The sequence below is a fragment of the Anticarsia gemmatalis genome, chromosome 5, assembly GCF_050436995.1.
Source record: "Anticarsia gemmatalis isolate Benzon Research Colony breed Stoneville strain chromosome 5, ilAntGemm2 primary, whole genome shotgun sequence".
Taxonomy (NCBI): domain Eukaryota; kingdom Metazoa; phylum Arthropoda; class Insecta; order Lepidoptera; family Erebidae; genus Anticarsia; species Anticarsia gemmatalis.
In genome coordinates this window covers 11258313-11271389 of record NC_134749.1, presented here as the reverse complement: position 1 = coordinate 11271389, position 13077 = coordinate 11258313, and the positions used below count along the sequence as shown (strand labels likewise).

At 36.4% G+C, this 13077-nt stretch overlaps 2 protein-coding genes across 3 annotated transcripts in view; one reads left to right on the top strand and one right to left on the bottom strand.

Moving 5' to 3' along the window:
* Positions 1-1642: 1642 nt before the first annotated feature.
* LOC142973180 (uncharacterized) overlaps positions 1643-13077 on the top strand; it is an 83556-nt gene continuing 72121 nt past the window's right edge. The window contains exon 1 of the mRNA XM_076114785.1: positions 1643-2156. Within this exon, the coding sequence (XP_075970900.1) occupies positions 2049-2156 (108 nt within the window). The 5' untranslated portion in view covers positions 1643-2048. The remainder of the gene's footprint in view (positions 2157-13077) is intronic.
* Positions 2973-13077, bottom strand: part of LOC142973181 (uncharacterized) — a 68049-nt gene continuing 57944 nt past the window's right edge. For both annotated transcript variants that reach the window (XM_076114790.1, XM_076114788.1), the window contains one exon: positions 2973-4191. In XM_076114790.1, the coding sequence (XP_075970905.1) occupies positions 3680-4135 (456 nt within the window). In that variant the 5' untranslated portion in view covers positions 4136-4191 and the 3' untranslated portion in view covers positions 2973-3679. The remainder of the gene's footprint in view (positions 4192-13077) is intronic.

Below are 13077 nucleotides of genomic sequence, written 5' to 3'. Positions count from 1 at the left end.
CGTAGCTGGAGAAATTCTAATCAGCGCCCCTGGCGGGTTTCATTAGAACAAATTTTACTAAATGATTTTTGGTGTCAAATTTTTTTAGGTAGGATACTAAGAGTGAATAGGAGCTGTAGAACTGAACTGCAACTGAAAAGTAGATAATATTTGAATTTACCCTATAGTAGGTCTTGAGTTCGACTCCCGAGTCTACTATTTTGCTCTACACTGTGTCAGGGTTCGACCCCTACACGAATTAAATCTTATTGATGCAAATATCAGCATAATAAACGCAGATAAAAATATTTTATGGAACCTATGAAACGCATTTCTAGGCAAGGTGTCTGATTTGTACCTACAATATAAGTTAAAGTATAAAGATTAAGCAGTTGTTGCTGTTGTTTATACTATTATCGACAGTGACCGGGCACTAGTCTATCATGATAAGTACCGCATAGGAAAATTCCCGTTGGCCTTACTTGTAGAAGTAAACAATCTAGCCAGTCCCAAAAAAATGAAACTTGAAACGTCGAACTATTATGATCTATCTATAATCACGTAAAGCTCGTTGAAGGGTTTAGAAAACGTTACTACTTATAAACAGGGAAAGGGCTTTTTTATTGTATAGACGTCATGTGGTTGATGGGGGACCCATTAGTTCAAATGCCGTGGCAACGCCATCTATTAGAATTATCACGTAGCTAGTACGATTAAGAAATATCAGATACTATTTAACCCAATGCTACTTTGATAGATGGCGCTGCTAGGTTGCAAAACAAAATATAGCACTCCCGATTAATCATATGATACAGTGACAGAATCTGCTACATAAATAAGTATATTATAATTTTAGATAGTTGTGAGCACTTTAAGGCTCCACAACGTCAGAACTCGGGTATAAAAAAAGTTACAGAGTTTCTAAATATGAAGAGGAAAACGCGTGTCTCAAGCTTGGAGTACTAGATGTCGCTGTAGCGTTATACAAAGCTAAATTTATCCAATCTTCCATGTTTAAATAATGCCTTGTAAGCATTTCTTTAATTACTTTAAATTTACGTGTCTCTGTGAAAACCATTGAACCGAGGATCGACTTTTAGGTCGAGCTACTTGATTATTTTCTTAAATTTGTTGAAATCTAGCCGTCTCTGTGATAAACTTAAGACTAAAAGTTTCGATTTCTAGGTCGAGCTAATTAGTTTTGAATTGAAGAGAAATTCTCAGTTGCTTCTATTTAAAATATTAATTTACCTACAAATACTTTTTGCTATGTCACACCACTAATACATTGCTTTAAATAAATGTGAATTAAGAACTATGAGTGTACCAAAATCTGTGTTTGTGTCGGTCCAAAGAACTTTATAATGATTTCAGTTAACCTTTTCACCGCCACGGACGTTAAGAGACGTAAAATTGAAAATCGCTCACGACGCCATCGACGTGATAGCACGTCAAAAATATCACTTTTTTATAGTTCAAAATAAACATACAACAATACGTTTCAAGTGTTTTCTTTCTCCTGTTATTATTACCTAAACATATTTATTACATTATTACACAAAGACATATAATAATTAGACAGTTGTACCTGAAAAAAAAACAAAGTAAATCATCATGCAAAATGTATAAATTTAGCGCGCAAATCCACGCCACAGACGTGAAGACGCGTCAACTAGTGATGTGCAAGGAAAAGGACTACAATCTAAACACTTTATGCAATATTTCGAAAACAAATTGAAATACTTCACTCCTTTCTGAAAAAAAAATTTTTTGTCTGATATGTTTTAAATTAGATTCAATACAAACCTAAATATGTAATAAAACTACCATATCTAGTGATAAACTCATGACTAAATAAGTGCAAATCGATCATTTTGTGGCAACTCTCGCGCATCTCTATTAGCGGAATCCCTTACAGTGCTTCGTACGCCACTGACGGAATCAGACGGCGCGCTCTGACGTCACCCGCGCTGCTGGACACTCGTAGTGTTGTTGCAATACGTTATTAATAATAGGTACATAAATTCTTGTGTATAATAAATTTTTCGTACACCATCTGCGCCACAAAAATGTCTTCAAGTCAAATGACGACAGAAGAGCTGTTGAGAGTGTTAGAAGGTGTAGAAGATGATGTTACATATTCTGAAGCAAAATCTTTAAGGAGTGACGATTTAGAGGTAAGTTATTGTTTGAATACATTAAACAAACAATAAAGGTATTATTAATGTTGTAGGACTAACAAAAAAACACAGTTATCATGCCAATACGTACTATCTATGTTTATTGTACCTTTTAGGTATAGTTACTACTTTTGTCGTTATTCAATATTAGAAATATGTTATCACTACATAGTATATTTGTATGCTTAAATCTTTAAAACTACGCAACAGATATTGATGCGTTTTTTTAATAGATAGAATGATTAAAAAGGAATGTTTTATGTATAATATTACATTCAAGAAATAGTGGAGAAATATTGTTATTAAATACCCGTGCTAAGCAGGAGCGGGTCACACTGGTACATCTCTAATATAAGGCGGCAAAATTTGAAATCGCAGCGCTGACCACGCCAGTGGCGTTTCTTAACGTCAAAAGGTGTCGTCACAACTGGGATTAGTGCTGTGACTTTTTGAATAAAATATTTGAATTAAGTACTTTTTTTATGCAAATTGTTCGTGTATATCATTGTTATTTTTGGGTAATGAGTACTGAGTAGTGTAAAGTTGACACATGGGAGAAATTCAATAAAATTTTGTGGTACTTTTATGCAATTTTTACTCATAATATAAGAACACGTAAAATTAATCGAAGTTTTATCGATATACACTTTTCCCGTGACTATTATTTTGTAGGTATAAACGAAGGAATTTATTGCTTGGCGTGGGGAACACCGATTTTCAATATTACTCTGGCGGTGAAAAGGTTAATGCTGCATTCAAACAGGTTACTGCGCATTTGACACACACCGTCAGGAACACAAATAAAACGTAGAATAAATGTGTAAAATTATTTATGTTGCATTATAATAATTAAAAATTGTCACAACAATTAATTGCCACGAGCCTACCTTACACAATTGCCACTTACGAAATACTTAGCCTAAGTACACTTACACTAACTTAGTCAACTTAAGTTACATCACATGTAGAACGAGATATCTTTTATAATAAGTAACAATAGCCGAGACTTTTAGAACCACTCGCTACGTTCCCATCAAAACTTGGGACCGCCATTTTAAATCTGTCAAAGCTTGTTTATTCCATTCTATACAACTAGACACAAGCGAATACTAAGAATATAATGCGTTTAATATAATAATGTAAATATTATCAAAAAAGACAACATGCTTTAATACGACGATCAAAAAGTTTATGATAGATAGGTGGCGTAGAGACGGCAAGACAGAGTAATGGATAGATTTATTCGCTCAACGATGATGCAGGTTCATTTAGATACATTTTCTGCCCAATTGCCCGTTCAAGTATCAACAAACAACAGTGTGTTTTTGGGGTTAGTACATTTCATAATTATTGCTATCCTTCTCATTCAATATCTTTTCTTTTGCTTTATAGGGATATCCATTACTATCCGTCTTGCCACACAATAGAGGCTAGTGACACCACTCAGACATTGTATACAAGTCGTGTGCAGAGATGAGGGGAACGTAGCGAGCGGTGACGCTCGGCGCACAGCTCGAGTCTTATCTTTTGTTTTTATTCTTCATGGTGAGACGCCGCCAGAAGCTGGTCTTCTCGGCGGGCGGCTGCTCCTCCCTCGCCTCCTCGGCGCGCGGCTCTCCGCGCAGCATGTCTAGGAACGTCGGGTCGTTCTTCCGAACATTCTTCTCGATTTTCACAGCTTCAGCGCTCAACTCCGCCTTCAGTTTCTCAGGGCTCGTATTCTCGACCTTAAACTCGTTAGGGTCTTCAACGAACGCCTGCTGAAGGTCGCGCATGATCTTTTTCCTTATGGTCTTCTTCATACTGAGGTGTCTCTCTAGAGTTTTGACATCGCCGTTGGCGTAGGTGCGGTAGTCGTCCTTTTTTTTCTTGGTCTTTTTTGTTTTGTCTTCGTTGTCGTCGAAGCTCTTGGTTTCATACTGCTGGTTGAGACCGAAGATGTCCCGGAGGTGGGGGATGGCTCGCTCCGACGTCATGGTGTGTGCTCGCGCGCCCGCCCGGTGTTGAGATCACAGACACCTCATCGTGAGATCTGAAATTGAGATAACACACAATGAGTATCACTGCTACTAACTTGCTGCTTAATAACGTGGTGTTTGAAGACAATGTGAAGTGTCATATTTGCACATAAAAAGAGCAGTAGTCATGATTAGACAATAGGCAGTATTGCTCACGTTTTTGTTCTAGTGTTGGGCAGATTTCTAAGCGCAGTAACGAGCGCGCTACGTACTGATATCAGTCTTGTTCCATTTCCCTCAATACTGATGCGAGGGGCTGAATGGAAAGAAAAGTAGACTGACTGACTTTTGTATGTTGTGTGACGAAGTTTGTCACAGTTGTTACAACTAGACTTAGCTAACAAATCTGTTCAATTTCTTCGGATCTCAAAGATTTGAAGTCTCTCTTCACAGTAATTGTTAAATGACTAAAACAAATGACCTTGTAAACATTTATCGATCTCAGTCAATATCGATGAGGCAGATGTTTTGATGATATCATCAAGCTTACTTCATAACTCATATACATAGATATAACGTATTATGCACTCAAAACAACATAAGTACATACAATTGGTGAATTGAAAGTGGATTTAATTTTGTCTGGGTGGTCTTTCCTAATCAGTTAAAGAATAAGTTTGAGTCATAAGTTTTAACAGTAGACTGGTATTGTACTTAGTCATATTAATTGTCTGCTTGAAGCAGAAGCAGAAAGTGATTCATTTCATGCACATTTTCAGAGACATATAGGTACTTTGATTGGTGACATACTAAGAAATTGGAAACATCCTCCTTTTTTTAAAGTCGGATTAAAAAAAGCGAATTTAATTAATTATGGTAAGGATCAATCGAAATTATGAGCGAAGTTTTGTTAAATTACGCCCAGTCCAATCGTTGCCAGTCAAATGCCCGGTTTCTGAGGCACATTTAGCGGTAGTTTATCTATTCAAACTGTCATATTTATATCAGCTTAAACGCTATTTAATAGATAGACTACCGTCAAATGTACCTCAGAAACCGGGCATAAGTCAACTATAAGTAAGTTAACCCAGGCATATCATAAGAAACAATACAAGCGATAAAGAACAAAGCCTCCACAGCGTAACGGACGCGCTATCAGAACACAAACCACTTCCCTTACCAACTAAAAACTTTAATTATCCTCCTACGTTGTGCTTTTATGAGCCTCATTATACACGATTATAATACCGGTGGGGTTCCCGTAAGCTGGCTTAACAGTATACAACTATAGACATTTATTATCTCCTTTTTTTTTGTCAGGAATATGCATTACTGCATGTCCCGCTCCAGGGAGGAAGCGGGGGTCTGTCGGGCTCTCCCGCCGGTTAGACGTTCGGTCTTTAAATTTGGGCATACCGACTAAAAACCTGACGGTGTTCCTTCAACTGTCACCATAAAGTGGCCAGGACGCGGTACCTCCAATTGGATACCCCGCGTCAGCCGGAGGCATGTATTACTTTAGGAAAATAAACGGATATTATTTACCATAGGTAAGAACCCTCAAACAAACTTAATAACTGAAAATTACGACACATCAATTTCTTACTCACTATATAATCATATTAACTTTTGACTCAAAGACAAAAACATCGCCATGTAAATGAATATTCCCATCCGAAAAAAGATCCATTTGCAACCGGAAATAGTTTTTCATAGATTTTCATTTAGCCGTCGGTGTTCCGTTCTTAAAACAATGTGGAACATTCGAAGTATTCTCGGATCATTAATAGTGCGGAAGTTTTGTGCTCGCATGTACTGTGGTACACTTAGTACAGTAGTGTACAGTAGTGTACAGCATCCGCGATGCATTGTTACAATATAATATAGAGCGCTCGAGTGCATCAGTTGCGAGACCCCGCCGTTCACTGCCAGGGATGGCGATTTGGCAACATATGCAGTTATATTTTGTTTTAAATTTTACTTGACTGCCGAGGTAATATATTTTACTGCTGATTATGAGGTCTCAGGGTCGATTCCTAGGTCGGATAAAGTGGTAGTGGTTTTGGGTTCTTATTTGTTTTAAGTATATAAATTATGCCCGGAGTTTGTTAACAAACCTGGTAAATGACAATAGGCTCGCTATTGCATGGGACTAATGATGTTAATAGTGAAAAGGACCTACATCTTCGGGTACATAAGGCGTGATATTATGTATGTTTAAATTTTACTTTTCTAGACTTTTGCAAACATGAAAACTACGGACACAAATTTCTTCCATACGGTTTTGTAGTGAGATTTTGGATACTTTCATGATAAATCTACTGCGTGAATTAAAATGATATTTGGCACATTATAAGTTTATACTCTGAATTAACATTATATATATTTACCTCGTTTAATCTTTCCACATCAACAATTTCGCGGTAAAATTTAAAGTACTATTCATTATAAGCCATTTGCTTTAAACTTGAAAGCAAAGTGACTAATATATCACTAAGTTTCATCTTTATCGTTCTAAATTCAGCTCATATATTTAGTTTATTCGATAATGGCGTTAAGTTTAGTATATACTGTCATGCATGAATAGCTAATATTTCATATTTGATAATGCGTTCGGAAACGTGTGGGGCCGTTTGTATTGGTTTATAACTGATCATTATAAGATTAGATGATAATAATAGCATACCTACCCAAAAAAACAAGTCATTTAACCTTTTTTCTCTGTCTACCTCTACGGGGAAAATGCGGTAAAAATAGGCTTTTGAATATATTCAAAAGTGCCGAAGTCCGCTATAGTATTTACCTGACATTCAAAAGGAGGAGGTTTTCAATTCGTCTGTAATATTGTTTGTTACCCCATTACCCAAACATATAAGTCCATTAAGAAGCCTTTACGTGAAAGAGTAATAATTACTACACAATGTTTCGCAATTACAATTTTAGTAGGATCCAATGAAATGATACAGAGAGATATATTTTACGTACGCCATATAGAATCCATTTACTATCAATTAAGCCGAACATAACAGCCTCAAACGACCGCGTAAGTCGCCATTTAAGCCCTAACGGGTTGAATTTATGATTTCAAATCCCATTTCAGCTAGACTCCGGGCCCAGGGGAAATTAAGGAAATCTATTGAGGACCTAAACCTAAGTTGTGAGCATTACGAGCCTCCCCAGACGAAGTAAATAACGATAAATTAGACCGACGAGGGTGTTTTCAGCCTAGAGAAATGGCCGAGTTGCTGTTTACTGAAAAATATGTCTATTTGCTTTTATGGGTGTTTGGCTATATGTTTTCGACTGCGCTCAGGCCTCTTTTAGGAACGAAATTCGCGGGGTAATAATGTTAATCCAGGTTTTACGATTAATCGATTCGATTCGACTTAATTTAAAAATCCAATTAGTCGTTTTTGTGTCAAGGAGTAACAAATCCTATTTATAATGCACTAACTTCTAACCGTCACTTCGGCCGTAAAAGTAGATCATATTTATTTATCTAGGTAATTAACTACGTGTCCCAAGTTTCGTGAATATCCTTTCGCTATATTAGTAGGAAGTAATTTCAACGAGTATGCGTTATGCATTCGCAAATGGCACATGCTCCAAGGAATTTATGTGTTCAGTTAAATTTGGCAGCCCTAAACCAAACAATGCGAAGCGTTTAGCGCTATTTCGTACATTTTACAGAGCTCTTGCACAAATTGTTCGAGAACACTTTCTTTACTTTCCACGCTAATTGTGGCAAAGTTACCACTCAACCGAAATACCTAACTCGGTCCAAATCTCCTGTATTTTAGCTGTTTAACACTAGGGCATTAGCCTAAATGTTTAGGTGTACTGATATTTGTATGAGCTACTTCCACGACCGGATAGCTCTGGTTATCGTCATCGTCATTTCATTTAATATTGTTTACGATTGAAAGAGATCAATTTGAACCGGAACGCACTGAATATACAGATATACTACAACTTCTAAGGTTTGTTTATTCGAAAACTCGGTGGAAGCATTTAAATACTTTGTTGCGATATACAAAGTTACTTTTAGTGGGTGCAGCTACCGACTTTTACTACATCCAATTTATTGTTTGACCAATTTTATGTGTTCATAAGTAATGGTTGTGTGTCAAACGATAAGTGCAGCCGCCACCCTCGTCGTAAATCCATAGTTTGTCAATACATCTCGCTAGCACTCGTAACAGCTGACATTAACATTGGCCGGGGTCAGTGCACTTTACCTAACTCTAGCCACACAAGCACACATGATCGTGGTCGCCATCTTGTGCGCGTGACGTCATCGCCACCGGTTACAATATTTTGTGTTGAGATTTTGTTTTTATTCGTTTTGTAATTCAAATTTCTCAACGGCTTTAAATGCGTTGTTGTTAAACTGCGTTATGAGAATGTGTAACTTGTGAGCTGCTCTGTTCTTAGATAATTGTTATCTTACAACAATGAAATTACGTGTTAAAATGGTTCAAAATATTATTTCGTTTTATTCATTAGTTTAATACCATGGTACAAATAACTGATTCAGCTTTATGTTATCCGACCCTCCGGCATCTGACCTCACGCGGTTTACCTTTTATGTTAATACAGCACCCAGGCTCCATGGCGGGAAATCCGCCCTCACAGGAAAAATATGCATTTGAAAATTGAACCTTTTCATACTTTTCATCGTAGAGCAACCGCTTCTCTATTTGCCAGCACTTTGTAGGATATTAAAAAAGTTATATTCCGTATTGTGCTCCTTTTTTCGCATTTTTATGTTGCGTTAGGATTCTTCGTACAATTTTATTGCTGCGTTGAAATTCGTTAACTTACAATTTGCTTTGTTTCAATTGAATGTTCGCTCATTTATTCCTTTGAAGATTTTACAAAACAAAAAAGCTTATTAAATCGATTTGTCTGTATCAGTTGAACCGGAAAGAAGGCATTTAATATGCGTAGTCCGTCGCTACGAAAGTGAACAGAGCGTCAAGTTGTTGACCTATTCGCGGACTAATCTCTTGTTAATCGCTAGTTACAATGTTCAACAATTTACAACCGCTGCGGCGAGTAAACACCGCGAATCGCTGACACGATTGTTACGCCATATTATGTAGCCCATAGACAAGTGGGCCACAGATTGTTTGTCTGACAGCCATCAGGGACCGCGTTCGAAATTGGAACGTTTTAAAATTTGCTTTTGTTTTCGTTCTACAATTTATTATTTTATTGAGTTTTTAATTGGAAGTTGGCTTCGTTCTGCTTTCAATCATCGTATTGATTAATCGCAAATAAGATTGCTACATAAATAAGTATGTTCCATTTGTTTTATATTGAATATTTATTAAGATGTAACCATGTAACTTGCATCGCAAAATTTAATCTCGGTACATGAACATAACTAAGTTAAATTCGCTCATAGCCGATATTATTTATTCATCTCTGAACATTAGGAAATTTCGTAACTGAAACTCTATACGCTGTGGATTTCGAATTATGTCTGGTTAATTGACTTTACTCGCTGTATACCTTTGCTAGAATCTAAGTTTGCCTGCAGTAATAATTTGCAGAGAGGTTTGCCATAGGTATATACAGGTATATCTTCGCTCATGCAATTTATTTGAAGATTAAGTATGTATATAGTCTATATAAGTATACAATTTTGCGCTTTTACGTCACAATACAAATTAATACTTAATTTTTGCAATTTCAGAATTTTAAAGAGAAGTCAAAATTTATGTGGCCTAAATTTTTTTCGAATTATTAGAATTAGAACAGAACCCGATCATTTCGGTGGGTTATATTGTATATTATCCGTAAAATGATCAGGTTCTGTCCACGCCCAATTTTGAACCTAAAATCCTTTACTTACTAAGAAATATTGCATGCATATTATGTATATTGCTTCATTGATAAATATATTTATAATTACATTATTATAACTCGTTAATGAAGTAAAGGAAAATAGGGATCGTAACCAGTGGCGGTCTCTGGTCTCTGCCTATGGGGACGAGGTGTATATTTTGTATGCGAGTATGTAATATAACACTATCGATCGAAAAATGCGTATTTCAACAAAATCTTTGAACACGCCTTGAAAACAGCATTGAAATACAATATCCAATACACTGCACTTGCACGAACAACTTTTACGACCTTGTGGGTTTTTACCCAGCTATACCTATTATCTTTGTATATTTGTATTTATACAAGTGCTTTCGTTATAAAGCCGTCCCCAGACGACAAACACGTTCAATGTTGTTGAAAGAACGGACAATGAGAGTATGTTAGGTGTAGCAAAATGTAGAAGTTGTTTTTTTTTTATATGGAGATGATTTTTTTATTGAATTGTGTCTATGGTTTGAGGAACTGAGCGGTGAACCTTTGAAGACGAGGTCTTAAAAACCACAGGTTTTCTTAAGTCTATTCGTAACTAATAATTTATTGTTGACATCTGTTAGACACTTCATAGATTAAGTACTTCATAGTTAGATACTTTATAAGCCGCGGGTCCTGACTGAGCGAGCAGCCTCGCGAGGCAATATCTCGGTCCCACTCATTTCGATCTGAAAGAAAAGAGACCTAGATATTGCCCCGCGAGGCTTCTCGGTTAGTCAGGACCCGGCTATCGAACAGAATCATTCGGGGACGTTTCTATCTCCATAGATCCGTCCGATCCGAGATATACTCTGGTCTGTCGTCAACAAAGTAGGTACAAGCTTTCTCTAGCTAATACAGTACACTACTATAGAATCAATCAACGTCACGTACTCCATACAAAGTTAAGTCTCACGGCTTTAAAAAACGGCCAAGTGCGAGTCGGACTCGTGCACGAAGGATTCCGTACTATCATCTATAATAGAAAATCACGATCTGTGAAATTTTGAAGCGTCTGTTACCGATTTTAATATTGAACAGAAATATACGAAAAAGACACGTTTATTGTATGGGGATTACCCCTTTACCGTATTTTTTAATTTTCAGTATTTTTTGGAAATGCGTGAAAATTTCAGCATTCTAGCTATCACGGTATATGAGATACAGCCTGGGGACAGGCAGACAGCGGAGGATGTAACAGGGTCCCGTTTTACCCTCTACGGAACCTTAAACCTTGTGAAATGACTACAAAGCAAAGAGTTGTTGTCGTGATGTCCAATATATTAATCTTGTTTAATTAATGAATGCACGGTGGCAGCAGCGTCGCGCCCTAATTGCGGCGTGCGTGCACCACGCCACCGCAAGTCGCCGGGAATCTGCAATTACTTTTATTTTCGTTGTTTTTTTACTTTTAATATTCACAATTGTATTTATAATACGCAATTTTTGCTTAATGATTTATTCATTTAGGTCAGGTAAAGACCCTTTTTTTAACCCATTGCGGTCCCCACTGCTGGGCAAGAGTCTGCTCTCAAACGAAGGAGGGTTAGGCCTTGAGTCTACCACACTTTGCATACCCTCAATAAATGTAGACAGACATTTATGGTAATCAAATATAGTAGGTGAGTTTGCCGCTAGTTCGGAAGGCAGCACCAATGAGAAGAGCTGGCAACAAACTTCTGGCTACTCTTTTAATCGCCAAAATATTTTTTTACAAATTTTCTCGTGTTCTTTCAGATTATCAGACCACTATTTGTAGGTACTGACGGAATTTTTGCGATCTAAATAATTGCCAACCTCATAAATGTATCGACATTGATAAATGAATATGCATGGGTGTATTCTAAAACGGCTTTCTTATTTTCTGAGGCTACTTATCCTTTAATATTAATCAAGAATAACTAATTCATTGGTGTCTTGAAATTGAACTACGAAATACTTTTGCAACGTGTAATCCAATTCAACAACACTACGAAACAAAGATTGCTAAAAATGAAGTAACAACATATCAAATTACATAAACTAATGTAATCTATGTTAGTTGTGACGTCATAGTTTTATTGTGACGTTATTTCATGCGTGTGTACTTCACCAGAGGGCGTGCGAGCAGCATAAGTTTCAGTTGGTAATTGAAGTAGTTGAAATAATTAAGAAATAATGGTATTACAGAGAGTCGCGTGAGAAGGGTAACCCCCGGTTTCTTAGGCAAATTTAGCGGTAGTTTATCTATCCAATAACTTTTTTCTATATGTGTTTAAATGCTATATAAACTACCGCTAAATTTTCCTCAGAAACCGAGGCTAGGTTTAAAGGTAGTGTTTTTATGAATCAATTAAAAATGGTGTTCGTACTTAAGGCTATACTCGTATTTTTTTAATATAGCATTTGATTGTCACCCTACGCTATGACGTCAGTTGATGCGTACAGGATGTTGCGTGTACGCATCCAAATCACTTTTATTTTCCCTTTTAGTACTTTTGTACTAAAAACATAAAAAACAATTGATCTTTGACGTTATATCTAGTTTTTAAATCCATACGTCAAGTGTACATGGCTAGAGGACTAAATCTAAATATAGGACTTTATGAGCAGCATTATTTATCCTCAGATCTTTACTACTCAAATTAATAATAATATACCTATTTCTAAAATAATTATTGCACAGTATTCGTACAAGATGCTTGATCATTTTGGCAAGTTATAGTGTTTACTTTTTCAAAAAAAAACCTTCTAAGTCGCAATTCGGCTACGCCGAAGAATGATACAGTAGTAATAAAGACATACACGGATTATATCCTATATGACAAGATGTATGGATGTGAATGAAGCAAGGGAAGTTTGCAAGGATCGTGTCAAGTGAACTTAGGTCTCTACCTAGTCTACCTACCGTTATGGAAAAAAGATAATATGGTAATAAGGTTATATGTATGTAATGTATGTTTTTACAAGTACTTTTTCGTTAAGGTATTGAATACATTCTAAGCTAAAGTTATCAATTCTACATAATTTATTCATGGATTCTATAGTTCGATTAATGTATTTTTCTCATCGGTACATCAGTTATATGTTTATTTACATACAATGGCGCAATTAGA